Source organism: Xiphophorus couchianus, chromosome 9, assembly GCF_001444195.1.
Source record: "Xiphophorus couchianus chromosome 9, X_couchianus-1.0, whole genome shotgun sequence".
Lineage (NCBI taxonomy): Eukaryota > Metazoa > Chordata > Actinopteri > Cyprinodontiformes > Poeciliidae > Xiphophorus > Xiphophorus couchianus.
In genome coordinates, this window is record NC_040236.1 from 15012135 (window position 1) to 15028744 (window position 16610).

The 16610-nt window shown below is 36.7% G+C and overlaps 1 protein-coding gene across 2 annotated transcripts in view; it reads left to right on the forward strand.

The window, feature by feature from the left end:
• Positions 1-2345: 2345 nt before the first annotated feature.
• atf6 (activating transcription factor 6) overlaps positions 2346-16610 on the forward strand; it is a 31448-nt gene continuing 17183 nt past the window's right edge. For both annotated transcript variants that reach the window (XM_028026626.1, XM_028026627.1), the window contains exons 1-7: positions 2346-2562; positions 4107-4183; positions 4376-4451; positions 5220-5317; positions 6002-6125; positions 7285-7494; positions 10096-10265. In XM_028026626.1, the coding sequence (XP_027882427.1) occupies positions 2463-2562; positions 4107-4183; positions 4376-4451; positions 5220-5317; positions 6002-6125; positions 7285-7494; positions 10096-10265 (855 nt within the window). In that variant the 5' untranslated portion in view covers positions 2346-2462. The remainder of the gene's footprint in view (positions 2563-4106; positions 4184-4375; positions 4452-5219; positions 5318-6001; positions 6126-7284; positions 7495-10095; positions 10266-16610) is intronic.

Consider the following 16610-nt stretch of genomic DNA (forward strand, 5'->3'; position numbering starts at 1 on the left):
AAGACCTTTAGATTGAATTGTTACTAAATGCAAAAGCCTCTTCATTTATGTCTTTCAGACGGAAAAAAAAAAAAAAGGACGCACACTCAAAGCCGATTCTGTAACAACGTGACCAAAAAGCCTTAATCCATTTTCCTCAGATGTTCCATTAACCGTTGAGCCATACTATAAGGTTAACCTGTTAATCTGCTCTCTATAGCTCTGGGTTAGAAGCTTTAAACAATCAATATGATGAGCCTTGGCTGGTGCAGACCAAAGGCAACATCCATTAAAACTCTGCTCCAATCATACATTGTGATTACCAGACATCACACAGTAAACATGTGGTATTAGATGGCTTGGATATTGTCAGAACACTTAAGCATTATTCATATTCATCTGTGAACTGGTCACCACCATATATTAATTATGTAGGTTTACTAGATTAAAAAACAGATGACTCGGTTTTAGGTTAGACTGCAGGTTGATTGCAGACCCCTGCCAGATGGTTGACCTTCACATTAGTCGTCACCTTGCCATAATAAGTTAAGACAGACTAGGGGCTTGTTCTTTTTAAAAGGAGCTGAACCGGACCACCTCAGGTTAATCTCTCTATAGCCTGAAATGCCCATGAGGGATTAGGCCCAGTGTACACCTGCTGCTGATTTTTAACACACCATGTCTCTAATGTCTCTGCTCTGTTAGGATCATCCAAGCTTTCAAAATCACTGAGTGAAAGAATATATGATATGTAAATTAGTTATTTTTTATTATTACTTAAACATATTTAGCCATAACAGAAATCGGATTTGTTTCTCAACATTGTGCTTTTCACCAGATAGTATCTTTAGAAACTTGTTCTTATATTTATGTTTTATGTATTAAAAACAAGTCTAACTCATTTGATATGTTGGAATATTGCAGAAAGGCCTGTTCAAAATGTTTCAGATTAAACCCCAGATGCTTGGACTCACTGTCGTGACACTAAAGTAGAATTCACACCAGGAGTGAGACGTCAGCAGCAGTTTAGCCCTGTAGAAGAAGCTATCCAATCCTTCTGACATGGCCCAGAATGGTGACAACCCTTTAGGTGGTTTAACATCAGTTCACAGTCAGGCTGGAAATATGACCTGACTTTAACATTTATTTGCACTTTGATTTGCACAACTCTGACACTCTTACATGATTGACATGTGAGTGTGGCCCTTGTGAGTCATCAGTGTGTGAACGACCCAAGGCCTTTGCAATGCCCGAATGCTCATATTAGTCAGAAGAGCTAATTCTTGACCACACAAATACTCCAGTAAGATTTAAACACTGCCTTTTCAGAAGGACGACAGTATAGACTGGGATTTATTTGTGCAGAAAATAAAACAACTCAATTTTACAATGTAGAAAGGCAAAACTACATTTAAAATGCAATGCTTTTCTAAACTTTTAGCTGAATTAAAAGGACAACCAGCATATTTATTACTTTAATCAATGTTATGCCATCAATATGTTTATGCTACTGGTTGCGCTATCTAAAATCAAACCATCTGCAGTAAAAAACACAGTCTTCATGAAGAGTTGCATATTGTTTTCACAATCTGAATTCAGAGATCGCAATAATTAAGCTATTAGTGTTGGTGTTGTTCTTTGCTGTAACAGCCCTCCTGGCAGAAAAGTTTGTGGTTGGAAAGCCTGATTGTTTTCCCCTTAAACAGTGCCAAATTTGTAAGGAAAATGCATTTGTGGGTTGAATAGTAGAGCTGAGAATGTATATTGCACTTCTTAAAAACTAGCCAAGCTTGTTTTTCTACTGGCTCTTTTTTATGTTTCTGGTATGCCAGGAGCTGTCAATGAAGTACATGACTACATGTGCACTAGAACCTGTATATGTGGCGATACTTTCAGCTAACAATGCGGATTTAATTTCACTTAATTGATTATAAATTATTTACAAGGGGCTAATGTTCTGTCTCATCACACAAAATTAAATAACACTCTACAGGCATTTAAATGACCTTGGATGCATATTTTAAATTAATATTAATTTAATTCCATGTCATGCAAATAATATGGAATGATTAATTTATTTGTGGGATAATAGCCATTTTGGACCTTCTAAAATCTACTATCCAGTAGATTTTAGAAGAAAGAAGGTAATTTAACCTTCTTTAAATTACTCAAAATTTCATTTTTAAGCTGTAAAAGACTTTGTATACTTTTCAAACACGACGGACATGTACTCAGACACCCTTTCACAACTTGTGGGGAAAACGCGCAATTCCTCTTTACTAATATTATAGCGCATCCTGGTGGCTAATATAGGCAGCGCAGGCCGCGCAACGGAGTCGTATGCAACACACTGGTCCCTCAACGGCATCCGTAGGACTTACGGTAAAGACAGACGTGTATTTAGCTTGACAGTGATGTGAGTCTGCGCTTGAACTCAGCTGGTTTCCGTTTGAGCGATAAGTCACTCATGAATTCAAAGGGAGATGTCATCCGACCTAAAGTTAAACTTCGGAAATTGTCAACAATACCCAGCGATGGATAGCGAAACGGGCATGTTCCCTATCGATCAGGGAGGAGAGTGGGGTAAGACATCTGATTCTTTCTAGAAGCACTCACACAAGGAAGCTGTTCGCAGACACTGTTTAGCGATTTAACACAATAAAACATGTAAATATATATCATCTATGGCGATTTGTCGTTTTGGAATGACCTCTGCGTAAGTTTGAGGTTGATGTCGTAACGTTTGTTGGTGTGGTTTCCAACTTTCGGCTAGCCAGTTAGCATTAGCGTGCTATGGATGCTGAGATGACGTAACATTGTCGGTTTTTATGTAAATAACGGAGAAGACACGAAATAAAACAGTTAATTTTTAGAGTGAAATAAACCGGATTAACTGTTACAAACACCCTTAAATCAGCTTAGCTACTGTGATTTTGTTTACTTCAAGTTTTTCTGTAAATGTTTATATATGTTTTCATATACATAGGAAACATACGTAAACATATACAACATGCAACAATGGTTACAATTAGCCACTGAAATTTAACAAGTTATTCTAACTTTAAGTATTCAAGGTTTATTTTAGGTCCAGATTATGAGTTTTGACATTTGATAGTACCTTTGCTTTCACTTTTACATTTCTTGAGGCACTTCTGAGATGAAGCTTTTTATATTTCTTCAATACAACATTGTACGAATTAAAAGTTTTTATTTTTCGTATTGTATTCCCCACTTCCCCATGAGCTGCTTATGCACACAGTATGCTGCTTGTACAGGTCGTAGAAACTGAATCAGAGTTTAATCACAAGGACAAATGAATCTTTATAGAGATACACTTTAACTATAGTACCAGACTTGAAGAAGACGCATTTGTGCCACAGATTACCAGTAGCCCTGAGAGTTGTAAAAAGCGAGAACTTTTAGGATCTAGTAGCAAAACATTGTTGCATAATATGCAAACACATTATGCAATAACAGCAACTACATTATTAGAATGTCATGGTGTAAGCTACTATTGTTTATTTGTGAAATTATGTCAAGTGGCACAGTAAACATGGTGCCTTTTACGTGTTGACTATCTCATTAACGTCTCATCTATGAAACTTGCTGTTGTTCTGATTGTGTCCTGTCAGGTAGATCCTGTGTTAATCTTTGAATTGTCAAACTAAGGAGGTGAAAGTTTCTGCCGTCTCTATTACGTTGTTTTATCCATATCTCCGGCTCATACACATGAATATATAGATAAGAGAGAAAGCCGGTGCACATTAAGAAAACTTAACAGTATATTAGTGAATATTAATCTTCTATACAATGTCATGGTCAAACACATGATGGCCTTCATAGAACCTCTGCTGCATTTCGTAATCTTTAAACTGATCTAGTCATGTAAAACATCACCATATTTCTTTCAATGCAATTTGTGTCCTATTTTCCAGATTGATTTGACATTGTGTAAAAGTTGTGTTATTGTGAAAACTAGTGATCTGCTTATGGAAGCCATGTCAAAATGGCAAAAGCCATGTCAAAATGGCAAAAGAGTGATCTCTTACTTCCAACATCAATTGATTATATTACTATTATTACTGAACTGATCTGACCCATATGTCTTTATCCTCATTGTTACACAGACCTTAACCTGTTCGATGAACTGGATGACCTGGGGGATGCAGATGAGCTGCTCGAGGCCCTCGAAAGCGGTGCCTACGTGAGTATCTTCAGAGTTGATCTAGTGATGACGGTGTATCACTTTCAGTCAAGTACGCACAGGTTTTATGACATGGGAGCACCAATTTAGATTTAGAAATGTTCGCAATTTACATTTGATTGAAAGATATTTCTCCATGAAGTAAATTTTTTTTTGTAAAAAAAAAAAAAAGATGTTGTTTTGGGTTCTCAGGCAAATGAAGGTCATCTGGATTTTGATATCGACATTCCTCCTTGGAATGAAGTGGACACAAGCAGCACCTGCACAGGTACAGCGACGGAAGTAGTAATTATTTTTTGTTCGTCTTTAGCTTCCATTAATCCAACATTTATTATCAGGTATAAAATTAGATTTTTTTATGATGGAAAAAGAAAAATTTAGGGGTATTTGTTAACAATATTATATTGTCTAGGATGCTAGTTTTGTTTTGATTTTATTGTTCTCATGGCATAGCGTGGTATGGATTGTAAAAATAGGAAACAATTGGTATGTTTCAATAGCGTGGTTGCCCAGATCAGAGTATTGTGACCATTCTTCTATTTCTGTTCTTTGCAATCCTCTAACCTTTTAATTTTATCCCAACTTTTCTTTGAGAGCTTTAATATAAGCAGATATAGAAACAACATTCAAAATATTTCTCTAGTGTTTTTGCAGTCTTGGTTATTATTTAAATTTACAACTTTTTTAATGGTATTGTGCAATACGTTTTCAACAAAGATCCAATTTCTGAGTTTCCAACTCAAAGTCATCACTGGAACCTTGATTCTAGTGATGACTTTGATTCTATAGATTTTGGGGGCGAGGATGCCAAAGATTGCAAAAAGAGAAGGGTACTCTGTTACTAAGCAACATTTAAAGAGAAAATGAGGACCGTCATTGCAAAGTGTTTTAATAATATAATAGTGAATTTGCATGTTATCATAATTTTGTGCAGCCATGAGAGACGTTATGGTTTGAGGTGAGTTTTTGGGACTGTGCTGCATGATTTTCCATGTTAATGACTTGACTGTTTGTGTCTGTGTCTTTGTGCGTCCAGATGGTGAGGTGAGTGTGGACTCTCTGTCTCCTTCCCACACGCTGAGCTCCGTCCCCTCTCCTGCTTCGGTGGAAGCTTTGTCTCCATCGTCCTTACACGTAAGAATCTGTCCTCAAAGCTTCGCCCTTCCCCAGCTTTCTGCATTTGAATTTGGATTTCCAATGCAAATTGTTTTACAATTGTTTCGATTGCGAGCATTTACATACCTAACCATCTCTGAATCCACTTTGGAACAAAGAATTATTTTGTTTTCCTCTAGATGTGGATTGAATAATGATATGTGGAATAATAGTTAAGAAACCTATTAATAAAATCTGTAAACACCTTGTCAGATTAATAACAAACTGTCTGTATGAGCTGTGGGCCAACCACTCATTAAAAAAAGGTGCCGACAACTTCAGACACATTAGCATAATTTAGCGGGCAGATTATCACAGTGTGTCAAAACAAGGGCAAGGGTTACAGTTTTTTTTCTTTTTTGCCCAACAGTCGGTACACACTTGTCTGCTAACTATCTTGACAATTCAAGGACGCACATGTCAGCTGGGAGAATTTGAAAAGCCACTCATATTTTATTAATGTGCAAGTTTGAGATGCATTAGTTAGAACTGACTTTATGCTTTGTAGCATATCCAAAGAGTCAAGCATGTTTAGCAGTAGAAAAAAATTACTATTGTCGGTGCTGCATTCAGTTTGAAGAAGTCTGTTCAGGCCTTCTACTTAAAAATAATTGCTGATAAAATGTTGCGGAGATCTTACATTGTATCTATTTCTCCATGCAGGATGAGGCACTGTCCCCTCAGTCACAGCTTTCCCCAGTTTCAGTTTCGTCCGAGTCCAGTGGTTTCTCTGAAGTCTCTCTGCCACTCAAGAAGGTTGCAAAGAGGAGCACTCAATGGTCAAGAGGTAGTGATTGTATAAGGCTTGTATCCACAAGGTCATTCCAAGTGCTTAGCAGGAGAACGGTGAAACGGATTAAATTAAAACAATAAATACATTAAAAGAATAATAGAAAAAATTGAGATACACATAAACTACTTCATCAACACAAAAACTATCCAAGACATAATGTTATAAACAGTTTTATTTTTAAATGTAAGCTGCTGTAAACAAAAGTTTTAATTTAAACCTAATTTAAAGGTGCCAATAGTTTCTGCAAATCTTTGGATGTTGGGATTTTGTTCCAGAATTTAAGATCATAGAAAATAAATATGGTTTTTGTTTAGATCTGGTCCAAGACAGTTTACGTAAACGGGTGTCTGATGACCTGCATAGTCTAAATGGATGATATATGACATGACCATTCATTACCTCAAAGGCCAAAAATTAGATTTAAAAAAAAAAAAAATTTGTAATCACTTCTTAACCCCTTAACTTCTTAACCCTAAAAACACTTACATGCAAGCCAATGGGTCCATGAGGAAAGCAGTATCCTCCTGACGGTTAAGGGGTTTTAAACCAAGAACTATCATTTGCCTTTTCTACCTTATGCCAGAGAAAATTCTAACCACTAAAATTCTAGCCACTAAATCCAGTTTTTATGTACAAGCTGGTAGACATTGTGCTCTCACAGAAATATCAAGCTGTTTTATTAGAATAATTTAATCAAAAAATGTGAGCTAAATGGATATGGAACAAAAGTTCCACCTCAAGCAACTCCACAAGTGATGTGGAGTTGCTTGAGGTGGCACTTCAAGCACCACCTCAAATATTATAATATTTCTAATTATCAGGTGGCACAAAGAACGCTTAATAATAAATTTAGTACAAGACCAAACCAGCTAAGCAGCAGGGAGCTCCAGTAATACCAAAACAGAAGGTTTTAACATGTAAGGCAGCTTCTAGTGCTAACATTTTTCATTTAGCAATTATTCCACAATCGTCAAGGGTTGTTTGTTATTGTCATTACAAAATCATGGTAGCATTTTGACAGTTAACAGCCGGCCCCAGATATTTTAACTGTAAATGCAAATTTCCTGGCCTGAGCTAAATCCAGTTCTTTTTTTTTTTCCTTTCGTATCTTGTCCCTCCCAACCCTTGCAATTCAAATATACCAATGCCACAGCTAAACCTGCTCAGCCTGCAAAGAGACCAATTCAGATGAGCTCACAGATCTCCATCCAGCCCAGACCGCTGATTGCAGCCATGCCTTTGGCTCCAGCAGCAACAGCAGCTTCTTTGCAGCCGAAGACAATAATCATCCAGCCCCTGCAGACCACTGTGCTGCCTGTTGTCAAGCCGGCTCCAATCAGCATCCAACCAGCACCCCCACCAGGTCCGTTCTCACACTGCATACAAGATTGTTTTGTTGTGCTCTGCATTGATATAGGACACCTTACCAAGAGGTCAGTTTTGGTATTTTGTTGTATTTTAGAGATATCAATATATTTATTGTTCACCTTTGCCAATTCATTTTGTTCAGATGAAAAAAAAAAATGCTGTTTTTGATGGAGCCAGCAGATGGCACTGTGATTTCAGTTTTTTCCTCATCAGTGAACCTTACCTACTTTATTGGAAAACAGTGAATAAATATGATTTTTAGGTCTTGAACACCAAAAATGTTTAAGTCTGACATACATTTGATTGGGACACTCAGGCAACATGAACATGGAAGTAAAATCATAAACATATCAACATGTTAAGCAATGTCCTAAATAGCCACGGATGTTTGTGGTTTTCATTAAAGTCATCAAGGATTTTCTTTTTTATGTCTTTGGCCTTGATTTGGAGTCTTACATCAGCACCGGGAAAGCCAGAATAAATACTTATCTCACTGCACGAAGCCCAAGTGGGTGGGGTGGCTGACCTTTGCTAAAATGCATTTGAACTTCTGGCATGTTTGCCTGGTGTTGACCAATATGGTGAAGAGTTTAGGATGAGACATCCTGACCTAGATCGAGTCACAAGATGGGAATCCAGGCTGTTTGTTTGAAAATCTGGTCTGTGTTTTTTACCTGGGTAGTGCCATTTCATTAAAAAAGTAATGAACTCTTTTGAATCTGATCCACAGACAGTCTGTTTATTCCTGCGCAAACATATGCTTTCTTTTTATTCCAGCCTTGTAAATTCTTCTCACAAATGGCGAACTTTTGTTCTGCTGGCAAATTAGAGATTTGTTTACAAATCTAGTAAATTCTTGCACCTGATTAACACTGACAGAATTAAACATTATGATTGCTGGGTATGTTTGGGTAAGAGTTGCTGTCATAATCTCGTACTCATAAGTGTAGGGCTCACTGAGTAACAGAACATTAGTGAGCACTAGATATTATTGTGTTTTTGGTCCTTTTGTTTTCGCTTTTTGGGCCCATGTTTGTGTGAGTTCAAATACATAACTCACAAGCCTCTCAGTTTGGAATGTGGACGTTTAAAGGCACGGGCCACTCTGCCAAACATCTTCACCACCTGCACTTTAAACACACAGAGCCCAGTAGAAGGCAAAGGGGTAGGACACCACAGGCTGATGGGATTTTGAGAGACTTGGGCTGTATCAGATGTAGGTTAATGCTCTTAAAGCAGCAACTTTTTTCAAATTCTTTCATAAAAAAGGACGATTGAAAGTTTGAACTTTTTCGATTCTTTGAATTTCTAAATTATGCAATAAAGGTTTCACAGCAGTGAGAACAAAATAAAAACCATTAGTGTATATTCCCTTACAATTTATTTGGCCCTGAATCTGTACATTAACTACATCATGTTTTTTTTGTTTTTTTTTCCTTGCTCAAACTCTCAAAGTATTTAAACAAAAAAAACAAAAACAAATTGGAGCCTCAGTTTCTAAACTATTGATATCAGATTATCTGTTTTTTTTATGTCAGGAACCCAAAGTGCTGAACAGCTAGACGTATTTAAGACACATCACTGCCTGTTTTTCTGTTCACTTCTTGCAAGACTGTATTTGAGACTACTGACATAATTCTGTTAATCTGATAAATCTTTGGAGTGTGGTAACTTTAATGAAATTGGGCTTGGACTTGCGATCTGCAAATACTGAATATTAAATTACTTACATTTCTCCAAAATAATAACAATAACAACAACAAAAAAATATCCGGCTCCAGTAGTATAATATATTACTGCAGTCTAGCCAAGATAAAAGTAAAACAGCAGTTATATTGAGTCAAAGACATTGTTCTTTCTCAATTTTGAATTTAAGGCAAGAAAAAAAAAACTATTTTGGAAACAATTTTTTAACTTTAGAAACAGAAAAGTGGAGGGTACTTTATTTTTAGTAAAAGTAGTTATCATGTGTAGAATTAATTTACTGCTTTCAGCTGTTTATTACTTGTCATGTTAGTATAGATGAATGTTGGTCTATTTCTTCGGTCCAGAAATATTGAAAAGGTCGTTTTAATAACGGATCAGAATAGCATACACCCCGTAGTAACTTTGCCTAAAATTGGTCTAGAACCACCAGTGCTACATAATTTATTTGAAAAATGTCCAATATACAGGATAAAGGAAATGTAAAGATGTGTTCTTGTTTTGCTTACTTGCTGCTTTAAGTGTAACTCTACTCACAAAGTTCACACTGTGTAATCTGTTCCTGACGATGCTGTACAGCAATGATAGAGCAAAGCTTTGGTGTTTACAAGCAGTGACTGAAGTTTTGTGGCATACTTTTAATCCTAACAACAATGTTAAAGATAGACTACTTATTATTAAAGATATCCAAAGTGAAGCTTCCCGTGAAGACAAAGCGTCCTCCTCTGCTTAGTTATGCAGTTTGTATAACTGCGATCTAATTACTGTTCGTGAAACTCGAGGTCATACTCACCTATTTAAGTAATCACAGTGTGTTGGTTGTACTGTAAACATATGATTACAGTAAAGCTTGTAATTTGAAAAACGTGCATGCGCTGTGTCTTTCATTCAGGCCATCCCATAGTGCTGTCCCAGGCGAGCCAGCTTCTCCACATCCAGACACCACAGGCCGTCTCTGCTAATGTGGTTGCTGTGCCAACACTCACCCAGGACAAGCATGTTCCGGTAGCTGCTCCCCCACTGGTTTCTGTCACGCTTCGAACCCCTTCCTCAGACGACGACGTAAGTCAATTAACGTTGAGACGTCAGCACATAGAGAAGGAAACGAAACATATACTCCGGGTTTTAAGAGCTTTCAGAGACTAATAATTAACACTTTTGCTGTCACTATCGTGGTTTTCATAGACTAAAAACAGTCAAAATCCTGAACTGTTTTGTGGAAGCCAACAAAATTAGTGCTGCTCCAGCTTAGCAAGCATCATTCGAACATGAGGAAAAAATGATCATAAAATCAGCTTTATTTGAGAATATTGTGCACACAAACATTATGGACTCTCATTATAGACATTTAAAATATAAATATATAAGAAGGCAAAAATATCATTTTGTGTTTCTTGTAAATATATATACATTGTTTTTACAAATGAAATGAAAAAAATGTTAGATTTAGTTCAGTATGCATGGTATCAATCAGGCACTCTGACTGTTGAGTAAACATAAAAGAATGCCTTTCAAAGACACATATTTACTTCATTATATTTTTAAGCTTCCTCTCAACTTCCAGCATTTTATAACAAAACCACAGTGGGCCGCTGGTGGACTGCCCTGTAATTGTTTTATTCTTTATAGCGTTATAACTAACTCAAATATAGGTAGATATTTATTAGTTTATTTATATTTTGTTGAGTTAATATCTGTTAGTGCTGTCAAACTTCAGAAAATACTTATAGATGCTGCTAAAAAAACAAAACATTTAGAAACATCAGGTGCATGCTGAGTCCCACTGCTTAACAGAGATGTTATTAGCTAAACAAAAATGCTAAAACATTACGTCTCAGTTTGTGTATTTAAGATGCACACATGGCTCCATTTTAAATCTGTTTCTGTGGATCGCTGTGTCTCTGTCTCTCGTTTTCTCCCTCTGCCAGATAGCAGCTATGTAAGCAAGTTTAAAGGTTGTCGTTTAAAGCCGTTTCCTTACCATTAGTCTGCCAGTTAGTTATTTCATTGAATATGTAATGCATTCAGCTGTTGTTTATGTATGGGCATGCAAAGGCATGTGCATATGCACTTTCCTGCAGCTGCACAGAATTATAGCTCACACGAAAATGCTCACTTACTATGTAATGTATGACATTTTGATTGTCAAGCTCACACTCGTGACTGGATGGATCAAGTCCAATCCAAACTCGGTCTTTGCGACCCTTTTTCTTGTATTTACTTTAATTTCACAAATCATTAACTTTTAAGTTGTGTTTAAAATGTGAAAATAAAGTGCTGATGGAAAGGCACTTATATATATTTTAATGTTAGTGATTGTGTTTTTCCACATGGCTGGACAAAATTTATTACATTTCATGGACCATGGCTGTCAAAGTAGACACTAATGACTTCAGACCAGAACCATTTTATTATTTTGAGACCCTAATATATATATAAAAAAATATTAAGCACCAAAACTGCTGTTGAAAATAGAAAATGTAAACCTACAAATTAATTTTGTTTGCCAACTAATTTGTGATTGTAAAACAGAGAAAAGACTTTTCTTTGCAACAGTTTGTGTGTGTTATTATTTTTTTTTAATATTTGCCTTTTTTAAGACTATAGTTGGTGTTTTGGTATTGTTAATGTCTTGCAGAAACACATAATTACCTAGTGATATTTTCAAATTTCCTGTGAACTTTAAACATGTGTTTACTGAAAAATGTGGTAGACTGCTGGATGACTGCCCTAGCAACCCTACCACCGGGCTCACCACGTTTTCTGGGGGAAACTCTGCAGCATGTAATCAATTTGATGGATATTTTGATAAACATTTTACCAATTAGGTTTGTGTAACGACAAGCTACTGTTACTGAATTAGACTGCATTGAAAGAGATTTCATTTGTACATAAAAAAAACAATCCTGGAACATGGAGCACATTTATTGTTTTGTGTTATATTCCTTAGAAATAAAAAAAATCAGGTTCAGTTAATATCCAAACTGGCAGGTCAGACCTCAGAGAAAAAATCTGTACTGGCCAGGAAAAGCCGGATCGGTGCATCCCTTAAAACTACAAGAACCGTGACAGACAATGCTGGGTGCAGAGCTGCGTCAATTTTGCCATCACACACAGTGAGGAGGTTGCTAAGAGAAGTATAAAAAAACAATTTCTAAAGTTCTCTAGAGAACTATTGCTGCTGCAATAAAAGATTAATTGATTTTATGGGTCTTTACACATTTTTACCAGGGGTGTTAATATGTTTGGAGGGTGCTGTATGTCATTTATGGAGAAAATGACATGGTCATTAGCCTTTTATAGAACAATAATATTCCATGGATGATTTTTTTTTTTTTCTGCTTTGTTTATTACGTTGCCAATAAGTGTAGCTGAAGTGGAGTGGAAGATTCAGACAATATGTCTCCCACACAGATTCACTTAACTTCACTCAGCAGAGATTTTTAGGGATTTCATGATGCTATGTTTCAGCAGCAGGGACTTTTGCAGATAATCAACATGTGAAAAAAATGTTGGTGTGTTCAGTTTGTGATGTGTCTTTGCAGTTGTTTACTTCACATTTTTGTGAACCCTTCAGATTCTTCCTAAAGACTTGTTGGTTGGGTCTTTCTACTTTTTCATTGTAGTTATTTGTTTCTGTTGTGCAGACCTGAAGTTTAATGACAAAAGTCACTTTTATTGTGTTCTTACAACTTTGTTTTTTTCTCTTTTTTTCCCCTCAGCATTGGGTTTTTATTTTTTTTATTCTTTGGTCTGGTTTGTTTATGCCATGGAAAAAACACAACAGGAAAAAAGAAGCTGTAAATTAAATAAGTCCTATTAATTCATACAGTTTATCACTTTATCGGTTAAAACCCAAAAAAGGAAAAATATGTATCCAAATTTCTCCTTATCATCATTGTCTAAAGCTGACTTGTGGGCCTGATGCATGTGAAAGGGAATACTTTCAGTTATGACCTAATGCTTCAGTATTTTTGTTTTATTAGTCTGGGCAATTCATCTTGATCCTAACAATGCTGGAACTTGTCCGGTTATTGTGGGTATAATTAAGCGTAATTATACCCAAATCTAGAGAATGATGTGAAGGAATTTCAGACTCTAGTGGCCAAAACAAATACCAAATTGTGAAGGTAGGGTCAATAACATTTGCAAGAATTTGGACTCTGAATAACCAAGTTTCAAAGGAAGGGTCTGAGTTCCTTAATTGTGAGGAAGGGAGGAATGCTGGGTACACTTGTTAATTCCCAAAGGAAAGTCGTGGAAGTTCATAAAATAAGATGTTAGATTTAAAAGGTGTGTTTAATGTTTAACAAAACAAATCAAGTCTTATAAAATCTGTCAAAGATTTCAGCTGGTGGCAACTTAAACAAATGCGGTGATGTCAGTGAATGTGGAGTCAGAGAGCCTGAAGAGGCGATTCACGCTGTGTGAGAGTGTATGCACTGCTTGCGTCCTCAGCAGCTGTGCTCACACGCTTCAGCTTGGTTGGCTGTTGAGATTGTAAAATAACTCCTAAAGATGACATGCGTGAGCCAGGTGCTGCTGCAAGTTATGTCTTCAGCTAGCCCATGGATGTCACTGATCCTGTTTAGTTTAGTTGTTTTTTTTTCCCATTACTGTATTTTGGCCTGGGTGTGCAAACGGCTGCTAATGATTACATGCTTCAGGCAGGTGTTATGCAGGACAGAGCCCTTTGCGACAGCTGTAAACAGCCATCAGGGGATTGGGTCAGTGTAATGTAATAGGCTGCTATACAACCAAGGATTATAATGTGTGTGCTTGACCTGTGTGGGTGTTCTACACCAACGGAGACGAGTCCAGATTGAAACTCGTGGATACAAGAAATCCTCCCATCATTTGGAATGAAGATGACTTGAGAATAACATTATAGCAAGGTGTAAAGCTAAAAATATATATATATATTTTCATAATACTGCCCCTTTAAGGAAGCTTATTCTTTAAGCCCTCATATGAGGGAAAACCAGCAAATATCAGCATTAGACTCAACACTGGACCTCATCCCAAATGTGGCCTTTTCTGAGCTTTTACTGCCTTGGCACATGAGGCATCTAAAATCATACAGCTGCTGTTTTGGACACTTATCTTGTGAATATAAAAATAAAACTTCTAGGTAATGCTGACATAAAAAATTAGGAGTTTCTTCTTTTTCAATTCGGCATGATCAGAAATGGGAAACTGCATGTAAACAAGCTTGAATGTAGAAGATTTTTATTATATATTTTTTTTGAGTTACTTGCACATATTTTGTAAATTACATAAAATAATTGCTAATGAATAATTGCTAGTGAAATCGGAATTCCTGCCTTTTTTATTTTTGATACACATCAGAGCATAAACTGAATATTATAGGAAATGAAGGAGGCTTTAAAAAACGTACAGTGATACAAAGTTTATTTGAAGATTCCAGTATTTCTTTTGTGAATGTTCCTTTCATCACAGAGTGTAAGGAAACAAATCCCTCAATTTTTAAGCAAGTGAGATTGTAAACGCTATCTTGTTTCAGTGTTAGTATTTGTATGCCTGCATCTATTTTCCTGTCTTGTCAAAAGTTATTGACTGTTTTTTATAAAGTTTGTTCAACAGTTTTAAAAACAAATAGCTTAAACTTTTTTTTTTCACTTTTTAGCAGCTACATGTTTAAAAACAGATTTGTAGTACATATAACAAGAAAACTATATGTTTACTAAAAATATGTCAAGTTGCTTACATTATTTCAATTATAACATAGTAGGTTCAAAACAATCATATGATTGGAATGAAGGATTAAGTGAAAGTAGAAACATGGTAAACGTTAATTGTGTCTTCGCTTTAATTTATAGCAAAAAGACTTTTCCTACTCTCTGGAAATATTCAGTTTGTAATGACAAACTTAATAATGTTGTATTTTTGTCCTTAGTTTCCTGTATTAGTGATGAGCATGGTTAAAGCACATAGCACTGTTTGCGTTGCCGTGCACTCTAAAGGTTGAAACTCAACAAATTTACTGTAAAATCCTCAGCTAGTTGAAGCAGTCTGCTGAAAGCTTCTTACAGCTTTAATCTTTTTTCTTTTTCTTTTTTAAACCTGTTTGTGAACCTTGAATTTCTTTCCTGCATTGACAAGTTGCACATATAATTGTTTTATTTTTTATTATCATTATTTGTGAGATCGATTGGCACTGGGTGAAAAAGATTTGATTTCCAGTTTCCAACACAGGCACCGATCATTGCCTGTCAAGTGTAAAATCATCCGATCCTGGTCACAAGCAGAATGACCAATCTTGGTGCAGCTCATTTCCCTTCCTAGTGACCCTTGAAATCTTGAAAAAAGGAAACTCCTAAAAACTCATTCAGGCATGCTGGGAACTGTTGTTTTACCCTCGACAACTCTTCCTTTTCTGTCTTCACCTGCATTCATCTGTTGAGAAGTCGAATGGACATCAGCTCTCGGAGAGGAAAATGACTTCTGGCATTACTCACGTAAACACACACAGACCTCGTCAGCATACTCTCTAAAGTTGGCCACTGTATGTTGGCACGTTTCCAAGCATATTCCTATTCTTGTTGACCTTTCTCACCGTCACCAAAACCAACCTCGAACCCGCACTGGTATTAACCTCTTCACAATTCTAAGGCTTTTTATTGAAACATGCCTCGTTCTGTCCCAAATTCTCCACCTCGTTCTCATTGTCGAGTCAATATAAAGCTCCCCCCGCTCCACAGTTGCCCTGGTAACTGCTACTTGTAGCGTTCCCAGGCTGGGGCTGATGGCACGGCTCCCAGTTCTGGGCTAAGAGACAGAGGGGTTTCTCAGGAGACAGAACACAAATACAGCAATACAAATAACTTAATCGCCATCAGAGCTATATGGTCTGTGTTCATAGAGGCTGACCCCGAGGAAAATTATTGCTTTGGAAAAATAAAAACTGCTGCACATAGGTGGCAGGGGTCTGCATGGACAGGTACTCCATTCCCTATGAGTTCATTGTAATTTATGCACTATTTAGGTTTGGATGCAGTGACTAGATTTCACTTCTCTTCTCATTGAGGTGAAGGAGAAAGATTTGCGAGGTATGGTTTGCGACTGAATCCTCATTAATTCGTTTTTATGCATTACGTATTTTACGTTTGTTCCGACAAAACTCAGTCTAAATGCAGAAGTTAAGCCAGGCCGTGTCTCAACTCCATCCAGACATTTAGGATACATAAACATTTAGGCTGTTTATGTGTCTTGGATGTAACCCAGTCCTTACAGAGTCACACACTCCATAAACACACCCTTCCTCACATTTGAAACAGTCATCGCAAATGACCTCTTGACCTCTGAGATTCTGTTATAAATATATTCATGCCAAAGTATAGCTGAGTGCATAGTAGGGCTGTCCCTGAGACAGTTCAGACTGGGATT